Source organism: Stigmatopora argus, chromosome 4, assembly GCF_051989625.1.
Source record: "Stigmatopora argus isolate UIUO_Sarg chromosome 4, RoL_Sarg_1.0, whole genome shotgun sequence".
NCBI lineage: Eukaryota > Metazoa > Chordata > Actinopteri > Syngnathiformes > Syngnathidae > Stigmatopora > Stigmatopora argus.
This window is the reverse complement of record NC_135390.1, coordinates 11929912-11946682: the sequence shown is the minus strand read 5'-3', so window position 1 is coordinate 11946682 and position 16771 is coordinate 11929912. Positions and strand designations below refer to the sequence as shown.

The 16771-nt window shown below is 39.6% G+C and overlaps 1 protein-coding gene across 3 annotated transcripts in view; it reads right to left on the bottom strand.

Moving 5' to 3' along the window:
* The window catches only part of col14a1a (collagen, type XIV, alpha 1a), a 79846-nt gene extending 64062 nt beyond the window's left edge, over positions 1-15784 (bottom strand). For 2 of the 3 annotated variants that reach the window (XM_077597666.1, XM_077597664.1), the window contains exons 1-5: positions 15327-15510; positions 13160-13263; positions 6210-6326; positions 2154-2297; positions 1455-1547 (exon numbers count right to left, since the gene is read on the bottom strand). In XM_077597666.1, coding sequence (XP_077453792.1) covers positions 1455-1547; positions 2154-2297; positions 6210-6326; positions 13160-13259 — 454 coding nt within the window. In that variant the 5' untranslated portion in view covers positions 13260-13263; positions 15327-15510. Of the gene's footprint in view, positions 1-1454; positions 1548-2153; positions 2298-6209; positions 6327-13159; positions 13264-15326; positions 15511-15644 lie in introns of those variants that run through there. The other variant, XM_077597665.1, reaches the window with a different exon arrangement.
* Between the last annotated feature and the right edge of the window lie 987 nt (positions 15785-16771).

The following is a 16771-nucleotide window of genomic DNA, read 5'->3' as shown; positions in this document are numbered from 1 at the left end:
CTCCAGTTTCCTCCCACATTCCAAAAACATGCATGGTAGGATGATTGGATACTCTAAATTGCCCCTAGGTATGGGTGTGAGAATGGATGGTTGTCCATCTCCTTGTGCCCTGCGATCGGCTGGCCACCGATTCAGGGTGTCCCCCACCTGTGGCCCGGAGACAGCTGGGATAGGCTCTAGCACCCCCCGCGATCCTAATGAGGATGAAGCAGTTCAGAAACTGAGATGAGTTGAGAGTTTGCACCACACTTTCAGTGATAGCCCACAATGGGGGTTTATTCATCTTCCATGAATGAGCAAATGTCTGAATTAGGAATACAAATTAACACATCTGCATTGATTAAAATGACATTATCCTCCCATCAAAAAAAGATTGGCTTATAATAGATCTCTAACAAGTCACAGTGGAACATGAGAGAACACCTTTCTCATCGAGGGCAACACACTATCGTCATCACTATGCTTACAAAGGCTTGGAAACAGACGGTGCATTCATTGCATGCAAATAATTATAAATGCAGAGCGGTGTGAGGGAAAACACTAATGAAGGTCATCTCTGTGCTAGTGAATGCTTTTTTGATAGCGCAACCAGAAGGAAATTCAACTGCCTAATCTATGAAGAAAAAGAGGATGGAGAAGTACAGCAAGGGCAATAATAATTTGATTCTAAAGCTTTGTCTGGATATGATGTTTCTAAGGGTTCAAATAATTCTCATAAAATTCAAAAATGTTGATTTTTTTGGTGGGAAAATGTTTTAAATCTTTCTTAAAATCAGGATATACGGTTAATTATTTCTTTGGGGAGAGGGAAGTCTCGGGTTACCTGCTGAAGCTGCTGCCTGTGTGACCGGACCTCGGCTAAGCGGAAGATGATGGTTAACAAAACTTTAATTATGTGTAAAATACCTAATTTATTTTCTTTTACTTTTCATTGCATTCGAAATTCAAGATATTTCTGAAAAGAAATGTTGCGTGGATACTTATAATGGCAGTTCAAATAATAACTTGGGTTTAAGATGTAGACATGTCTGGGACAAGGTAGTTCAAGTTTATAGGAAACCACAAAGACGCAAGCTTTTCATTGACATATATATCACTCAGCGCTGTGTACACAACTCTGAATGATTTACCAAAAGTGTAAACACGATTAGCGTTTGATTTCTGTTTGTGTGCTGCATTCAAACAGTGGGTTTTTGTTTTCACTGGGAAGCACAAAGACTCAGCATGCAAGAAAAAATTCTCAATGGCATCCAACTGGACATGGAAAGAAAGACTACGCGTTGGGGCTTTGGGTTGTAATACGCTGCTGTTTGGACGTGGCCCAGACATCTGTTTGTGCTCGGTCAATTCATCACTAAAGTCAAGACCTTTGAGTCTTCTTTTATTCATCCGAGCACCACATTAATACACGTGTCGGCCGTTCCTCCTGGCAAATTTGTGAGTATTAGTCTTACCTCCGGAGATCTCGTTGACATCTTCAGGAAGAAGCAATGAATCGGTCAGATGCTGTGGCTCCCTCTCGCCTTCTCCACTGCCCCTCTCAATTGCTGCACATGGAATTTAAATGTTACAAGATGCCCAAATCATTGAATCCCCACTATATCACGCTTCATTGTTTGCGCCTATGCTGTATACAGGTAGCCAATAATTTTTTTCGGTGAATTTAACAACATTAAACACAAGCCTTTTGTGCATTGTGCCGAAATATGTCAAGCCCCACTGAGGTCTCATATAAGAGATGTAGCATATCAGAAGCAAAAGGCAGACACATTCTGTTGCTCCTCCAACTGTTAATTGTTGTAATAATGTACGCACTCTTTTGCATGTGTTGCGCCTGTTTGAAGGTTTATAATTACGGGGGGTTCACTGTAATAAATTTTGTCACCTCCAGTTTAGGGTCCAGTAAACAAGACCACACGGCCAGAAATTATTACAGTACAGTACCTTTCCTCCCTGAAGGAACCATTTTCCCTATCGTGCCTGAAAATGAATCATGTTCCCATGGAAGAAATGTAAACAAGTCCCTCACACTAAAGAGAGAATATCAGCATCACCTCAGATCTTAAATTGTCTTGTGAATATTTAGACAGAACTTAAAGATGAAATGGTAGTGGAAGCTATCATATACTGAAGAGTTAAATGTATAAACCCACCTTTAAATCTTCCTAGTAGTGCTTTGCTCTGAGTGCTGCCGCTGACAGAAATTACACTGACAACATAGTCCTTGGATGGGTCGTAGTCTGTTATCAACATTTTACTGCCACTTTTTGATATGATGATCTCCTTCTGGTGGCCACCTATCAGAAGCAGAGTACAAGAAAAACTAGTTACACTTACCACTACAGCTTCTTCGTTCAGGTACCTGGAGAAAGTCTGTTCCTTTTGTAAACAATTATGAGGACAAAAACAATTATTTTCAGATGTGTCATTGATATGCGCTGAGCGTATATAAATGTGTTACGTCAACGGGAAGTTCTTTGCTTTCGCGAGCTTCAAATTTGCTGATTTAAGGCCTGCACTTGGCACTGAATTGGCAGGGGGCAGCCAAGACCATCCCATCACCACCAATGGCCACCAAATTGAAGCATATAATTGTGGTACAAGTTTGAAGTGTCCAAGATCAATGTAACTTAACGAGCAGATGTCACAGTTTGTTTATATAAGATGCCATGATGCACTCATTAAAAGAGCCAAATAAATCTTGCGAACATGTTCCGGTTCTCTAATAATAAAATCATTATATTTCTTGCGTACACACAAAGATATCGTTACGGCCAACCTATTGCTTTTCTTTGTGTGTGTGTGTGTGTGTGTGTGTGTGTGACACTCTAAGAATGGTGTTATTTGGAGTGTGGATGATAGCACGTATGTTTATTTCATTCTCAGAAGCAACATAATCAGCCACCTTATATTATATATTTTAACCTTGAAACCAATGTATCCATCACTGAGGTGTGTGCATGCTTTTTACGATCTCCTTTCCGTGCAATTCAACTGATAATGATGTCTTTAGTACAATGGCAAGGTGAAGAAACAGCAGTGCTCAGCAATAGCACTCATCCAAAACAAATGTCAGTAAATGAAACACTGTATCATTAATTGAAGGATTTTATGTTTTTGCACAGCTCGGTACTGTACATCTATTTGAAACTTAGATGCACTCATTTGCGATACACAATCAGCAGTTCCTGTGTGTGAATAATAGTTTCCCATTTTTTCCCCAGGCTGCACACAAGGTCAAACATCTTAATAGACCAAAAAATATTAAATTTGTAGCGTGTGATTAGATAAATAGATTAAAATCTCACCTTTGCAGACTTTCTATTAAGACTGGCATGTAATGTAGTTTGGCATATAATTTGCACTTGTATATGCTAGAGGAGAATCAACTGGCTCAAGCTGGTAGAAAGGCAACAGTAACTCAAATAATCACTTTTTACAACCAAGGTATTCAGAAAAGCATCTCTGCACATACAACATGGCAACATGGCAAACGTTGAGAAAAAGACCACACCAGGTGCCACTCTTTTCAGCCATCAGTCTGACCATTCAGGTCTTGCATCAACAAGGCATTTTCGCCCACAGAAATGCCATTGTTGGACTAAAGAGGAATTTGCGTTAACAAGCCTCTAAACTTATATGGGAAAAAACAGTGGACAGTCAGTGTAAGTAACCGGGGAAAGCATAATGCCTTAAAGTTAGAATATTTTTGGTATGGTAAGAATAAGTATATGGTGGTAGTGATAGATTGACTGAATGAAGGTACAGTGTTATCATTGATATTTCCAAGATGCCGCTGTCACGCGGAAGCCAGTGGCAGTAGCTCTGTCCACTCTTATTTGTTTTTCGTGTTTTACAGCCCTTCTATCTTTTATTAATTACATTTTAATATTTCTTAATACATTCATTTTTACTTTACTTTGTACTTTATACTTTTTACTTTAATGTTTTTACAACTTTCTTTGTTCTGTTAGCCTGGCTTCTTTCTGCCACTTCTTTTTTGGAACCATCAGCCATGCCTACGCTGTCATACACATGGTTACAATACGCAGCAGAAGGAGCAACACCTCAATCCCGCTGGAAATTCGGAACTGGACAAAAGTGCCGGGAGAAGAAGCAACGCTTCTGACCAACCATTCCATCATGGGATAAGATGGAAGAGCTGTCGGCGCTTACCAGGCCGGAAGCCGAGTCCTGCTCTGCTGCTGTTGTCTTCAGCTCCAGACTACTGAGGAACTGTGCGGATAAGCTTGGAAGAGTGACTCTGCATATTCTCTACCTCGATCACAGTCTGCAGAAGTTCCCCATCTTGTGGAAGACTTCCTGTGTGTGGTTCCAGTTTTTGTCCAACTTTACAACGTCTTTTTGAGTCTGTGTCCGTTTTAGCTACCGCAACCAAGATGGCGCCGTTCAAGTGGCAGCCTGCAGCGGTAGCGCCGTCCACTCTTGCTCGTTTTGTGTTTTTGCTGCTTTTCTGTCTTAATGATTTGGTGATTCTTAATGATCCCATTTACTTTGATTTCCTTTGTACTTTGTGCTTTTGCTTTGTTGTTCTGTCTAATCACCCTCTGCTACTGTCACAATAAAATTTCCCGAATACGGGATGAACAAAGTTATCCAATTGAATCCAATAAAAGTATCCAATCCAATGTGTCGCAGATTTGGTCTGCACATAACCCCGAACATTTTTAGTTGAAACAAATGTGTATTTGAGAACATAATGATACATTATAAAACACTTTGGAACAGATTAGTTCCCGGGCTAAATAATCTCCATTGTTAGAAAATATTAATCCTTATTGTTGTCTTTTAGACCAGGGGTATATTTGGAAACACTCTGGTGTTCTCTTTTTCAACAATTGTTTTTCATTGCCCTACCTACGACCTGAGAAGTGCCGAGTGGAACAAATTATTAAACTAAATATGTGCCAGATGGATATTAAAGGCAACTGGGCAGAGGGGTGGACAGCTCCCTCGGTCTGTGTTCCCAGATTGCAAATTTCTGGACAACTCTCTGCAGAGAAAACCATTAAACATCTTTCATTTTAAAGTCCTTCCTTGTTCCCCGAGCCTGCTTCTTATCCCGTGGATTAATCAATCAAAGAATAATTGTACGATGGTATCAAATAACTGGAAGAGTTTAGTGAGCCCAAACTTCCAATGGATTGGCGAAACCTGGCTGAACACCGTAAGCCTCAGAACAAAACTTACGCTAGGTCTCCATTTAGATGCAACCGTTTTGCAATTTGTTTTAACAGAAATCTAAGCATATGAAATAATACAGAGATGAAATTAGAGGTAACAAATTGCTTGTGATTGAATGCATTCATATGGACCGCTTTACTATCTTCAGAGTGAGTGATACGGAAAGGACACAGTGGAAGGCCAACATTTTACTGCATGTGCTGAGTGCCAAAGAACCACCACAGCACTTCCATTCTTTCTAAAGAGAAAACGGCTGTAAATTAGATTTTTTTGTTGTTGTTGTTCTTTTCTACACCAGTAAACGTTGTGCAAAATTGTCAGCCACGGCTTCTCTTACCATGGGTTATTTGTGGTTGAGCATATTTTATGTTACAACCTGCTTAATCAGACATGTTTCTTCACTTTCACAATGAGAGAATTATCTGCTGTGTTTCTGCATGGCATTAATATGGAATAATTGTGAGGTCTGCTTCGTCGCAGTCAAGGACTTTATGTGACAAAGACGTATGATAGTGAAAGTAGAGACTGTGATTACAAGAAATATCAAAGGGAATTAGGGTGACTGGTGAATACGCTATACAAGCCCAGAAATATACGAGGTCATATCACACATTTACCACTCTCCAACTATTTGTAAAAGTCTGGATGAGATACAGCATCTTGCTGCTATGTATGCAGCTTGTGCCTCACACTGATCCTGTGTTTGACTCATCATAACTTATTAATGACGTTACTTAGGAAAAAAATCCTCACTTTTCAACTTCCTGATAAATCACACAAACATTGTATTAAATCAAATTTAAGTGGATCCCACAGAGGACAATAGATAACATCCAAATTGCACGATTCTTTCAGAGATACAGAGAGTCCAACAGGTAATGAGCTCTTTATTCTCAAAGTTGTGTTAACTCTAATTTTCATGGGACCATTTTTTATTCTCTGTACGATATAATTACGAGTGTGAATCATTTATATGAGCCGTTTTTACAAAAAATGCATCCTACCTGGTATGCTGTTGTAGAGGAACAAGTAGTTGTCAAAGTTGCCTTTAGGCTCCTTCCATGAGACGAGCAAGTTGTTTGGCTTCAGCACTTTAAAACGAAGCCTCTTCGGAGCTGGAACTGAAAGAATATATAATGATCAACACTTCTCACATGGGAAATTAGTCACAAGTCGATTAATCAAAAGGATATTAATTAAAATTGCTCACAGTCAACGGGGACGCTACTGCAGCTAAGTGAAGGAATTGCTTTCCTTCTTCTGCAGATATAATGGTACCTCTACTTACGAAATTAATTTGTACCAAATGTGGTTTTGTAACTAGGATTTTTTTTTGTAAGTAGAAGCATATTTTACATTCATCTACCTTATTTCGTCCCACGATCTTTAATACTGGCCATAAACCATTTAAAAAGTATACCAAATTTGTATTAATTGTATTAAGCCAGTAAAATGAATAAGAAATACAAAGATATTTTCTAATGTGGAAAACATACATACGCACATTCAATAAAAAAAACCTGAACATTTTGTATGTACTAAACTCATTCATAAGTAGCGGTACCACTCTATATGTGAAAGATTTGAGTTTGAGACTTGCCGTGAAACAATTTTACATTCAGTACACCATCATATACTGACCATATAAGTACAAAGAAAACAATGGTAGCTTATGTGATCCCATTAGTAGGCTCCCTGAAATGCAGCCTAAATTTCGAGTCATTAATACCAAACTTAATAACAGTTTTAATTAAAAAAAAAGGGTCTTCAAAGAAAATCACCCACATTTATGGGTTGAGGAAGTTCATTTCTGGGTTGTTGCCCTTCAAATGCTCTTTTTCCTTCCCTTATTATTTGATTTGATTGCGGTGTGAAGACAAAATACAGTTCAGGAGTTTTGCCATTACTCACTGCAATATCGGGTATTCATTTCACATCAACCATCAAATAGTCCAAATGCATTGTGCAAAACTATATAATTACACTTCACTACAATAAGACGATGAATAATTCACAACCTCTGGGAACCTTATAACTCTGGTCATGTTTGGTATCTGTTTGATAGTGTTTGAATGGAGTTGGCTGGAGATTAATAACACGGCTTTCTCTTTGCATGTCAAAGAACACACTCTAACACATACTGAATTATAATTAACAAAGGTAAAATTGAAGGAGACAGCTATAATGCTCAATGTATGCCAAGGTCTGTATATTGAATCGGACCATAACTGTGATTAATGAATATGGATGTAATAAAGCTAATAGCTGTGCATGCGGACTAAAATTGAGGGTCCCTTATTTAAGCTCTTCTTCACAGGTCAGCACATCTGCCACATCCAGAATATGAAGGCAATCCAGGGTTTATATTTCACTCTTTGCTGCTTCAGGTGCCAAAATGCTTTGGAATCTGGTGGACAAGGTGTTAAATCATAGCCCAGATGGATATGAAAGTCCTCTAATATAGTGGCTATATATAAGTGTCATATTGAGCTCAGCATGGGCATAAAAGTCGGCGAAAAGGTGGGCCTACCCAAGGCCGAGGAGGTAGTGAGCCCATGAAAATCCTGATTTCTTATTCATTCATTTTCCATACTGCTGATCCTCACAAGTGTTGTGGTCTGCTGGAGCCTATCCTAGCCAACCAATGGGCACAATGTGGGGAATACGCTGAACTGGTGGCCAGCCAATCGCAGGGCACAAAGAAACAGGCAGCCATTTGTGCACATACTCATATTTAAGGGCAATTGAGTGTCCAACCAGCTACCACACATGTTTTGGGGGATGTGGGAGGAAACCGGAGAACCTAGAGAAAACCCACGCAGTCCCGGTGAGGACATGCAAACTCCACACAGTGAGGACAGACCTGGGATTAAACCCTCGACCCCAGAACTGCTTGCCCACTGGGCCGCATTGATTTATTATTATTATTCCATGTACATTTATTTATTTTCAAATGTCAATTTCTAGTGGCTTCCTTTTGCTTTAAATTAAAATCATGCAAGGCAGTAAATTTAAAGAAGATCCTCAAAGTAGGACAATGGTGACTATTATTTAGTAACATTTTTGCACGAGGAAAAAGTCACAGGTGAAAAAACACACTGTACATTAAGGCTTTTATGCACAGTTCTGTTTTTTCTTTTTCTTTTGTAAATTAAAGGAATGCTTCAAACAATAGCGTGCAAATGTGCTTGCTGCGTTGTGCTGTGAACTTCCATTCAAAGGCCTTTTAAAACGGTAATTAGCGCAATCTGAAACAATGCATGAGTCCCACAATAGAAAAAAAGGCCCAGCAGTCATTTCTGGTGGTTATATGATTTTTTGTTGTTTGTATTTTGTCCTGTAGCATTTTAAACAATGATTAATTTGTACATTGTGCTAGCAGCAAAGTTACCTTCCTTCACATTCTCTCTTTCATATTGTCCTGAAGCTTTCTTCAGTTTTCTTTTTGTCACAGGTGGAAAGTAGCAGTGCGGTCAGCCCATAAAACTGCACGCTGACCGCAAACAAACATGAGGAGACATACAGGAGTGTAATGACGACATCCTCGGTCACACTTGGGTTATTTGTCAGATCCCTCTTTGCTACCCTTCTCTTCACCACCCAAAATAACTTTTTCTCCCCTGTGCAGGACTGGTGACCAGTCCAGGGTCTTGTCAGTCTTTCTGAGCAATTTCAGCAAAATGCTGGAGCACCTGAATAGGATAAGCGGGATGGAAAATGGATAGAGAGATGGAATATAACAGTTTTCTATCATTGATAAAAATCTCTGCATTCTCCTTGAGTAAATGATTTTCTATTTTTTTTACCACTGCAATTGGCAAAAGTAGGAGGTGGGAGGAATTGTTTTTATCTTTGATTGTTTTTGGTGCCATGCCATCAATATTTGGAGAAAGTAAAATGTGGAGATGTATTCTTTCTTTTGTGATCAAACAGTTTTCACCATACAAGCTGAAATTATTTTCCCCTGACGGTAAGACAGTTTTATTATTGATGATCTACTTTGGTATTGTAACAAATGTTATTACCGTAATTACTCGAATATAACGCGCACTCGAAAATAACACGCAGGTATAACCTTGGGCCAAAAAAATCTGGAAAAACGCAGTACTCGAATATAGTGCGCACCTAAAATTTCCCGCTGACGAAAATCAGAAATCTTACCTTTTTTTCTTCGTTTCACGATTGTTTTGTTCAAACAAATTTATTCATTAGAATCCTTCAAATGAAAAGTTCCTCTCTCTCTTTGTCTGTCCTCTCATACATCTCTTCGTTGAGAATCCTATCAACGTCCATTGCTTCCTTCATCCACTTCCTCTTCCTCCCACAACACATCATCCGATTGGCTTTACGAGATGACGTAAAATCCGTGCGTCAAAGTGAGTTTGACAATGCTTTTTTCGATCGAAAATTTGTAATTTATTTTAGTTATTGATTATAACACTGAACTGAGAGAGGGTGAACTGAGACGGTTACGAGGCTAGAGGGGGGCAGTGGTGGTCTCGGCTTCACGAGATGACGTAAAATCCGTGCGTCGGCTCTACGAGATGACGTAAAATCCGTGCGTCAAAGTGAGTTTGACAATGCTTTTTTCGATCGAAAATTTGTAATTTATTTTATTCAATTCAATTTCAATTCAATTTATTTGGCAAGAAAAAGCACCAGGCTAAGGGCCATGTAACAAGACACACAAAAAAAAAAAAAAAAAAAAAAAAAATTAGTTTTTGATTATAACACGCACCCCCAACTATTGGAATTAATTATTTTGCAAAAACCTGCGTGTTATATTCGAGTAATTACGGTATCTGTATTTTTTTTACAAACATCATAAACACAATTCACAATTCACAATAACGCACACACTGGTTGAAGTGACACAATTCTCCCCTCCAGTTAATTATTCAGAGGAACACTAATTGTATCTCTTCTACTTTTAGTCCATCCTCACACAAAAAAGCCTCCTTACTTATTTCAAGCTCCCATCAAGTGATCCTGATTTCACTGGTTATTTTCTATCGATAACAAAGGAGGTAATTTAGTGGGGTCATTTCACATCACATCCAATGCTCCATTTATCCCGGAGTGGGAGATCATGACGAGGTGGATTACAGTCAACGGACATTGAATGGTGAGGCACTGCCAGTTGAATGGCTTTGGATAAATTAGCATTGTTTAAATTCAAAGCAGGTTGCTTCCACCTCATTCTGGTTTTTGTTTAGGAATTAAAACTTTCATCTCATTGGCTTTATTCTCAGTCCATTCATTATATCTTGAATCATTGGTCACCATACACTCATCTCATTTTCTGAACCGCTTTATCCTAATTAGAGCCACGGAGGGTGCTGGAGCCAATCCCAGCTGTCTCCGGGCCAGGGGGAGGGAACGCCAAGATTGCAGGGCACAAGGAGAAGGACAACCATGCACACTCACACGCATACCTAGGGGCAATTTAGAGTGTCCAATCAGCCAACCATGCATGTTTTTGGAATGTGGGAGGAAAACGGAGTACACGGAGGAAACCCACACAGGCCCGGGGAGCACCATTAACTCACCCACGCTTATTTTCTGCCCTCGACCCACATACTTGTAGTGCACAAATGCATGAATGATCAATGCTGACACACGAGCAAACATCACTTGATTTTGGACTTCAACCTTGGTTGTGGTAATTAGATAATCAACAGAACCAATCGAAATAAATGAATAAACATGCAGATATTGAACACACAGGCTGGATTGGACACACACACACACACACACACACACACACACACACACACACACACACACACACACATACCCACACACACACTAGAGTGCTTGACTGAGAAATTGGACTGCAAAAAAAACCATCAAAATAACATCGTAAACTATTTCTACTTGCTCCCTCTGTGGGCCGAGTAAGGAACAAAATGAATAAACTTAAAAGAACACATGAACAGACTCAGGCTTACACAACAAAACAATAAAGAAACTACAATAACCATGAGACGGGATATGCAGCAATGCATATGCAACATTTACATTCTTATTAAAATAAACATTTTCACTAAAAAAATCCCCAAGTTTAAATTTTCTGATTTTCCTGGAAGATTTCCAAAATGAGATGATACAAGGTTGAATTAAATGTACTTGGACCTGCAAAAATTCTCTAATATGGTGTCATGTCCCATATAAAGTACCTGAACATGATTTTGCAAGTATTATAAATATACAAATCTACTCTTAAAATACAGTACATACACTAATTCTCACTCTAATATCCCACTTAAGGAAAATGTTCCTAATGAGGGGTGTTCTTGTCTTTCCACTGCCCCCTATTGAAGGGTTTGAACAGGGGTCACCCATATGATGCTGAACCTTGAGGCAACAGTTACCAGTCCAATTTAGACCAACACACATTGGTCACACTTGCTGTTTATTTCTACCTAAAAATGAAATAAGTGACTCTATAGGGTACAATAGCTGCGTTTCTTTTCTCGGATTAGTCCTATTACCCACCAGGAAATGAAATCAAAAACAAAGATGCTACTACATATGATATGTTTGTTTGGAAACTTTGTCTTGAATTGCATCCCTGCTGAAAACGTGTTTCATTTCAAATCCTTTCATTGTACAAATATTTCAAACACACAACAGTGTGAATATGATTACAAAAAGCAAAATGATAAAATTTCCCTCTGGCTTATTTCTTTTATCACGATAAGTACAGTATTTAACCTCCTGCATGTCGTAGATTGCACATTTTTTTCCCGCCTCACTACCTATTCCCTTTCTTTCTCAAACACACACACACACACACAGACATATGTATATATATACACATTACGTTGATTATGTTTCAAGCAAGAGGTGTTGGCTAAAATGAGTTTGAAATGATCCCTGTCATATCAACCCTAACTATCGCCGCAATGATAATCATACTTGCCTAGTTTTAACACGCCCTTGTGCATTGTCACCATTCCCTGAAGGTTAAACGCGTCAAGTGAAATTCATTAAAAAACATCTATTAAAGACTCAAGTAAACACAAATTGGGTTTCCCAAGGATACACAACTATGCTAATTCATTTATATCAGTCCGTACAAACTAGACAGCTCCCTTTTGTGATGGGACGCACTTTGATTAAATCCAGTTTGCTGAGGTGAAGTTGATTGCAAGGCACACTGGAGCGTTGTATACGTTGTGGCGTTCATCGCATAGCAAATCACCACAGCCTGAAGCAAGCTATTACAGCACATATATTAAAAACCGCCGTGAAGCGTGGCGGCATCTGTAGCCAGGTGGCAAGCGGCGCCACGATGCCGGCCCGAAACGGTACCCCGTTAGATGCGATAACATCCGAATATGCGTAATGTCATCTGATTGGACTGAGCCTTCTCGTCAAAACCGGAGATGACGCAGAGCAGGGGTGTCAGACTCGGGTTGGTTCGTGGGCCGTGTTAACATCAACTCGATTTCATGTGGGCTGGACCATTTTTTATGTAATATTTAGATTTTTTTTCTTATAAATGGATTAAAAGAACTGGATTAAAAGCCCTGAATATTCAGTTTTTTATAGATCTGAAACCATGTTTATTTTAGCTTTTTTAAAATATATTTTTAGATTTTACAAAATGATTTTTGAACTAAAAACACAGAAAAAAATGATTAAAAATTTACAATTATTGATTTAAAAGGGGGAAAAATCAGGAAATTTAACATACATCTATACTCTTCATTTTAATTTGATCCTAAAACAGAAAGTCAGCACTTATGATTTACTTTCCCGGGCCACACAAAATGATGCGGCGGGCCAGATTTGGCCCCCGGGCCGCCACTTTGACACGTGACGCAGAGGGAGAAGTGATGAAAGTTTAAGAGGTTGAGGAAATTGAAAGCAGGAAGAGAATGATTTTATGTGGGGCGAAAAGGACTCAAATAAGCATACGGCCTGAAGAGGAATCGGGGAAATTTACCTTGATCTTGTGCTTTACTGGGGAAGTTGGAAAGAGCAGCCAGGAACACAAGCGGAGCCCACAAATAACCCTGAGAGAACATCTTCACCAGCAGCAACATAGACCTGCAAGAATGGCAAAAGAAGCTGAGCAAAAAGCTTATTGAGACAAGACACAAAGTGACAGACTTCAAGAATGCTATTCAACTGTGGGGAGGCTTCATAGGTCAGGGAGACCCACCTTGCCACCCTGCCCCCCACATAGCCCAGGGGGCTGATCTGGAATCAGAGTGAGTCTAGTACAAAGTCCACTCGGAGACAATGACATAAACGGCTGTTGGACAGTCTAGTGTCTGGACTCTAGACTGACCACAGATCAGCTATGGACATCCACGCCCACACGGAGGAGGCTCAAACAGTAGAGGACTTTGTTGGAAGGAGAGCAGAAGTCAAAGTGTCGGAAGGAAGAGAAGAAAAGAGACTGACTTTCAGCGACCAATTTCTGGTTTTATTATGGAAGAGCACAGCTATATTATCAAAACTGAAGAATACAAATGAATTAAATGGAAAAAAGGGGACGTTTTGAGGCGTAGAACACTAAATGACCTCAGCTACACAAATTGAAACAAGTTTTTTTTTCATCACTATACTAGAAATGACAAATTATGTAATTATTGATCAACACTGTGCATTACAGCATCACTCATACAAAGTGGAAGAATACCAAGAAATTACATGGAAAAGAGAACATCAACAAGGTCGCTTTCATAAATGTGAAATGATAGTTAAGCACGAACAATTTAAACCCTATTTTGTACGCTTGTGTAGTAATCATTTAATGGAGGGCATTACTCCTTAGACTTAGATACATCATATTTTAGCACATAGTATACTTGGACTAAATTTTTATAACCAAAATTGGAAAATAATTTGAGAGCCCTCCAACTGTAAAATAAGAGCTTCCTGGACAGTTTTAAAATTAGACACGACCCCTCAAATTTTGGATATTTCTGAAGTAAACCCCCATGTCAAAAACTTTCACTTTAGTTTCTGCACCCTTGGTTGTGTTGGATTGTGCTTTTGCAAGCCAACTGATCATATATCAGCTAAACAAAACCCATTGTTTTTGAACCGAATTGATAGCCAATGACTTACTGACAGTGGCACTAATTTTCCGTAAATGACCCCTGAAAAGCATACATGGCATCTTCTTTGGCCATTTTATCACATTTTTGCATCTGGAATGTTCTCAACTGTGTGAATGTGTTCAAAAATGTATTATTAAAATATCTTGGCACTTTTGAAAAAATTTTCAAAAGAACAGTAAGGCCAACCTGAAGTTGTATTTTGAAATTCTTGTCCGTCATTTCTTCAGTATAATTGAAGACTTCTACTCAAGGAAAGTCAACATCTGAAGGTCATTTTCTTGTCAATTAATAACCTGATTTTTTACTTTGTCAGAGAGCTAGTTTATAAAACAAAGATGCCTACAATGTTCCCTTTACCTAAAACTACTGAAGCATTTTATTGGTACCTATTAAGACCAAAGTGGCAATCAATCACAAAACAAGATATGGGCACGGGGGGAATGATGAGAATAATTCAAAGGAATTAGAGTGTAAGAGAATAATTCAGAGGAAAAGATGGTGGAGTAACATGAAGCAAGTTTGACTGACAGCTCAAATAGGGGAGAAAAAAACAGTGTGTGAGTGGCATTGTCCATTCATCCACTCTCTTCTCTTCAATCCCACTTTTTTTGTTCCTCCTCACCTCGGCTCGTGACTGATGCTCGTTATTTCACGGGAGAAAGAATGAGGAACCCTGCTCACCCTCCTCACCCTGCTCACCCTCGTCACCCGGGGGACACCTGCCCACCTCTCCCACAGCCCGATGAATAAAACACCACTTGTAGTAACAAAGTTACCTCAAGATCGGATTGCTCCAGCATGTGGAGCTAATCCGATCCCCCTATTCCGACTACGCCTTTGAGCTGCAATTAACATCGTTTTAACGCGCTTTCTCCGATTATTACACTAAAAACTGACTCTCCACAAGACACTCTTCTGACTTTTAATTCCTTTTCTTGCATCTTGTAATTAAAACGAATGCACCTGCCACACTCACACGCACCTGAGACCGATCAACCGCTTCCCACATGCGAGCACAATGAATGAAATCGCATTTCATACCCTTCCGTATATCCCGATCGTCCCCGTTTTATCCTCCAAAAAAGAAAAAAAGAAAATATGTAAATAGAAAAAGGATCGCGTCCCGGCTTTTCTCCCCTTGTCCTTCTCCTCGTGTCACTCCTTTCCGTCCACGGCTCGCTCGCTTAGATGGTTCTTACTCTCCTCGTAATTTAGTCAAGCCTCCCTCCGGCTAACCCTTCCTGTCCCAACCCTCACCGCGTCTCCATTTATCACACACAACGTACACGTTTACGCGCACGCATTGTACATGGGCGTCACGCAGTGGAAATGCGCAAAAAAAAAGAAGCCCGATCTCACCCTGTAGCTTGCACCCGGGCTGCGGCAACTCCGTGGGGGTCAGCCAGCGTTCGACCCCGTGCCCCGACTCACATCCGGAACCTGCGCTCAAGAGGTTAACTTAGGTTACTGCATTCAATTCTGCCACGCAAGGGTAGTCAATACTCATTCTCAAATCCAACTACTAAATGTTCAATAGCCCGTATTCTATTATAGATTAGATCTACGGCACTGTGGAATAATTTAGTTGAAGTCCAGAGGCATTAAGTCGATTGTTTTATTTTTATTTTCTTCCCACTAGAAACTTCGAAATATGAGCTTTGTGTTTCTTTTAAGAATCTTCATGTACTTTTGATGCAAGCAAAACTATTTCCAGAATACTTTTTTTGAACGCTTATCCTCACAAGGGTCGCAAGGGGTGCTGGAGCCTATCCCAGCTAACTATGAGCACCAGGAGACGGACAACCATTCACCCTCACATTCATACCTAGGGACAATTTAGAGTTCAACCAGCCTACCATGCTTTATTTTGGAATGTGGGAGCAAACCAGAGTACCCAGAGAAAACCCACACAAGCTCCGGGGAGAACATGCCTACTCCACACAGTGAGGGCCGACCTGAAATCGAACCCTCGACCCCAGAACTGTGAGGCCGACACGCTAACCACTTGCCCGATGGGCTCCCTTCCAGAATACTAGTCCTGATTCTCCCATCTTAAATGAATTGGATGTCTACGGTTGTCACAGACAAGAAAATTAATTTGATGTGGCTTCCTTGTTAATTTTATACCTATGGTAACTTCCTGTTGATTTTGGGTCACTTGCTGTACATTTGGGGGCGTTTTAGGGTCACGTCCTGTAGATTTTTGGCCTTTTCAGTTCACATCCTGTTGATCTCAGGGAATTTATTCCCATTGGAAATGAATGAGAATGTTTTTGTCCAAGTTTGTTGGAACTGTACATTTTTTGGCAAAAACTGTATTAAAATGAGTAGTTTTTTAATGATTTTTAATGTATAAATTATGTCATTTCGATGAAAGATGTAGGATCAAATAGGTTTTGAAATGAGAAAACTTCAAAGTTTTTGCCAATGGAAATGAACTGAGCTTTTTTTGGAAGAAAAAGGACAATTTTTGCCATAACTGTAAA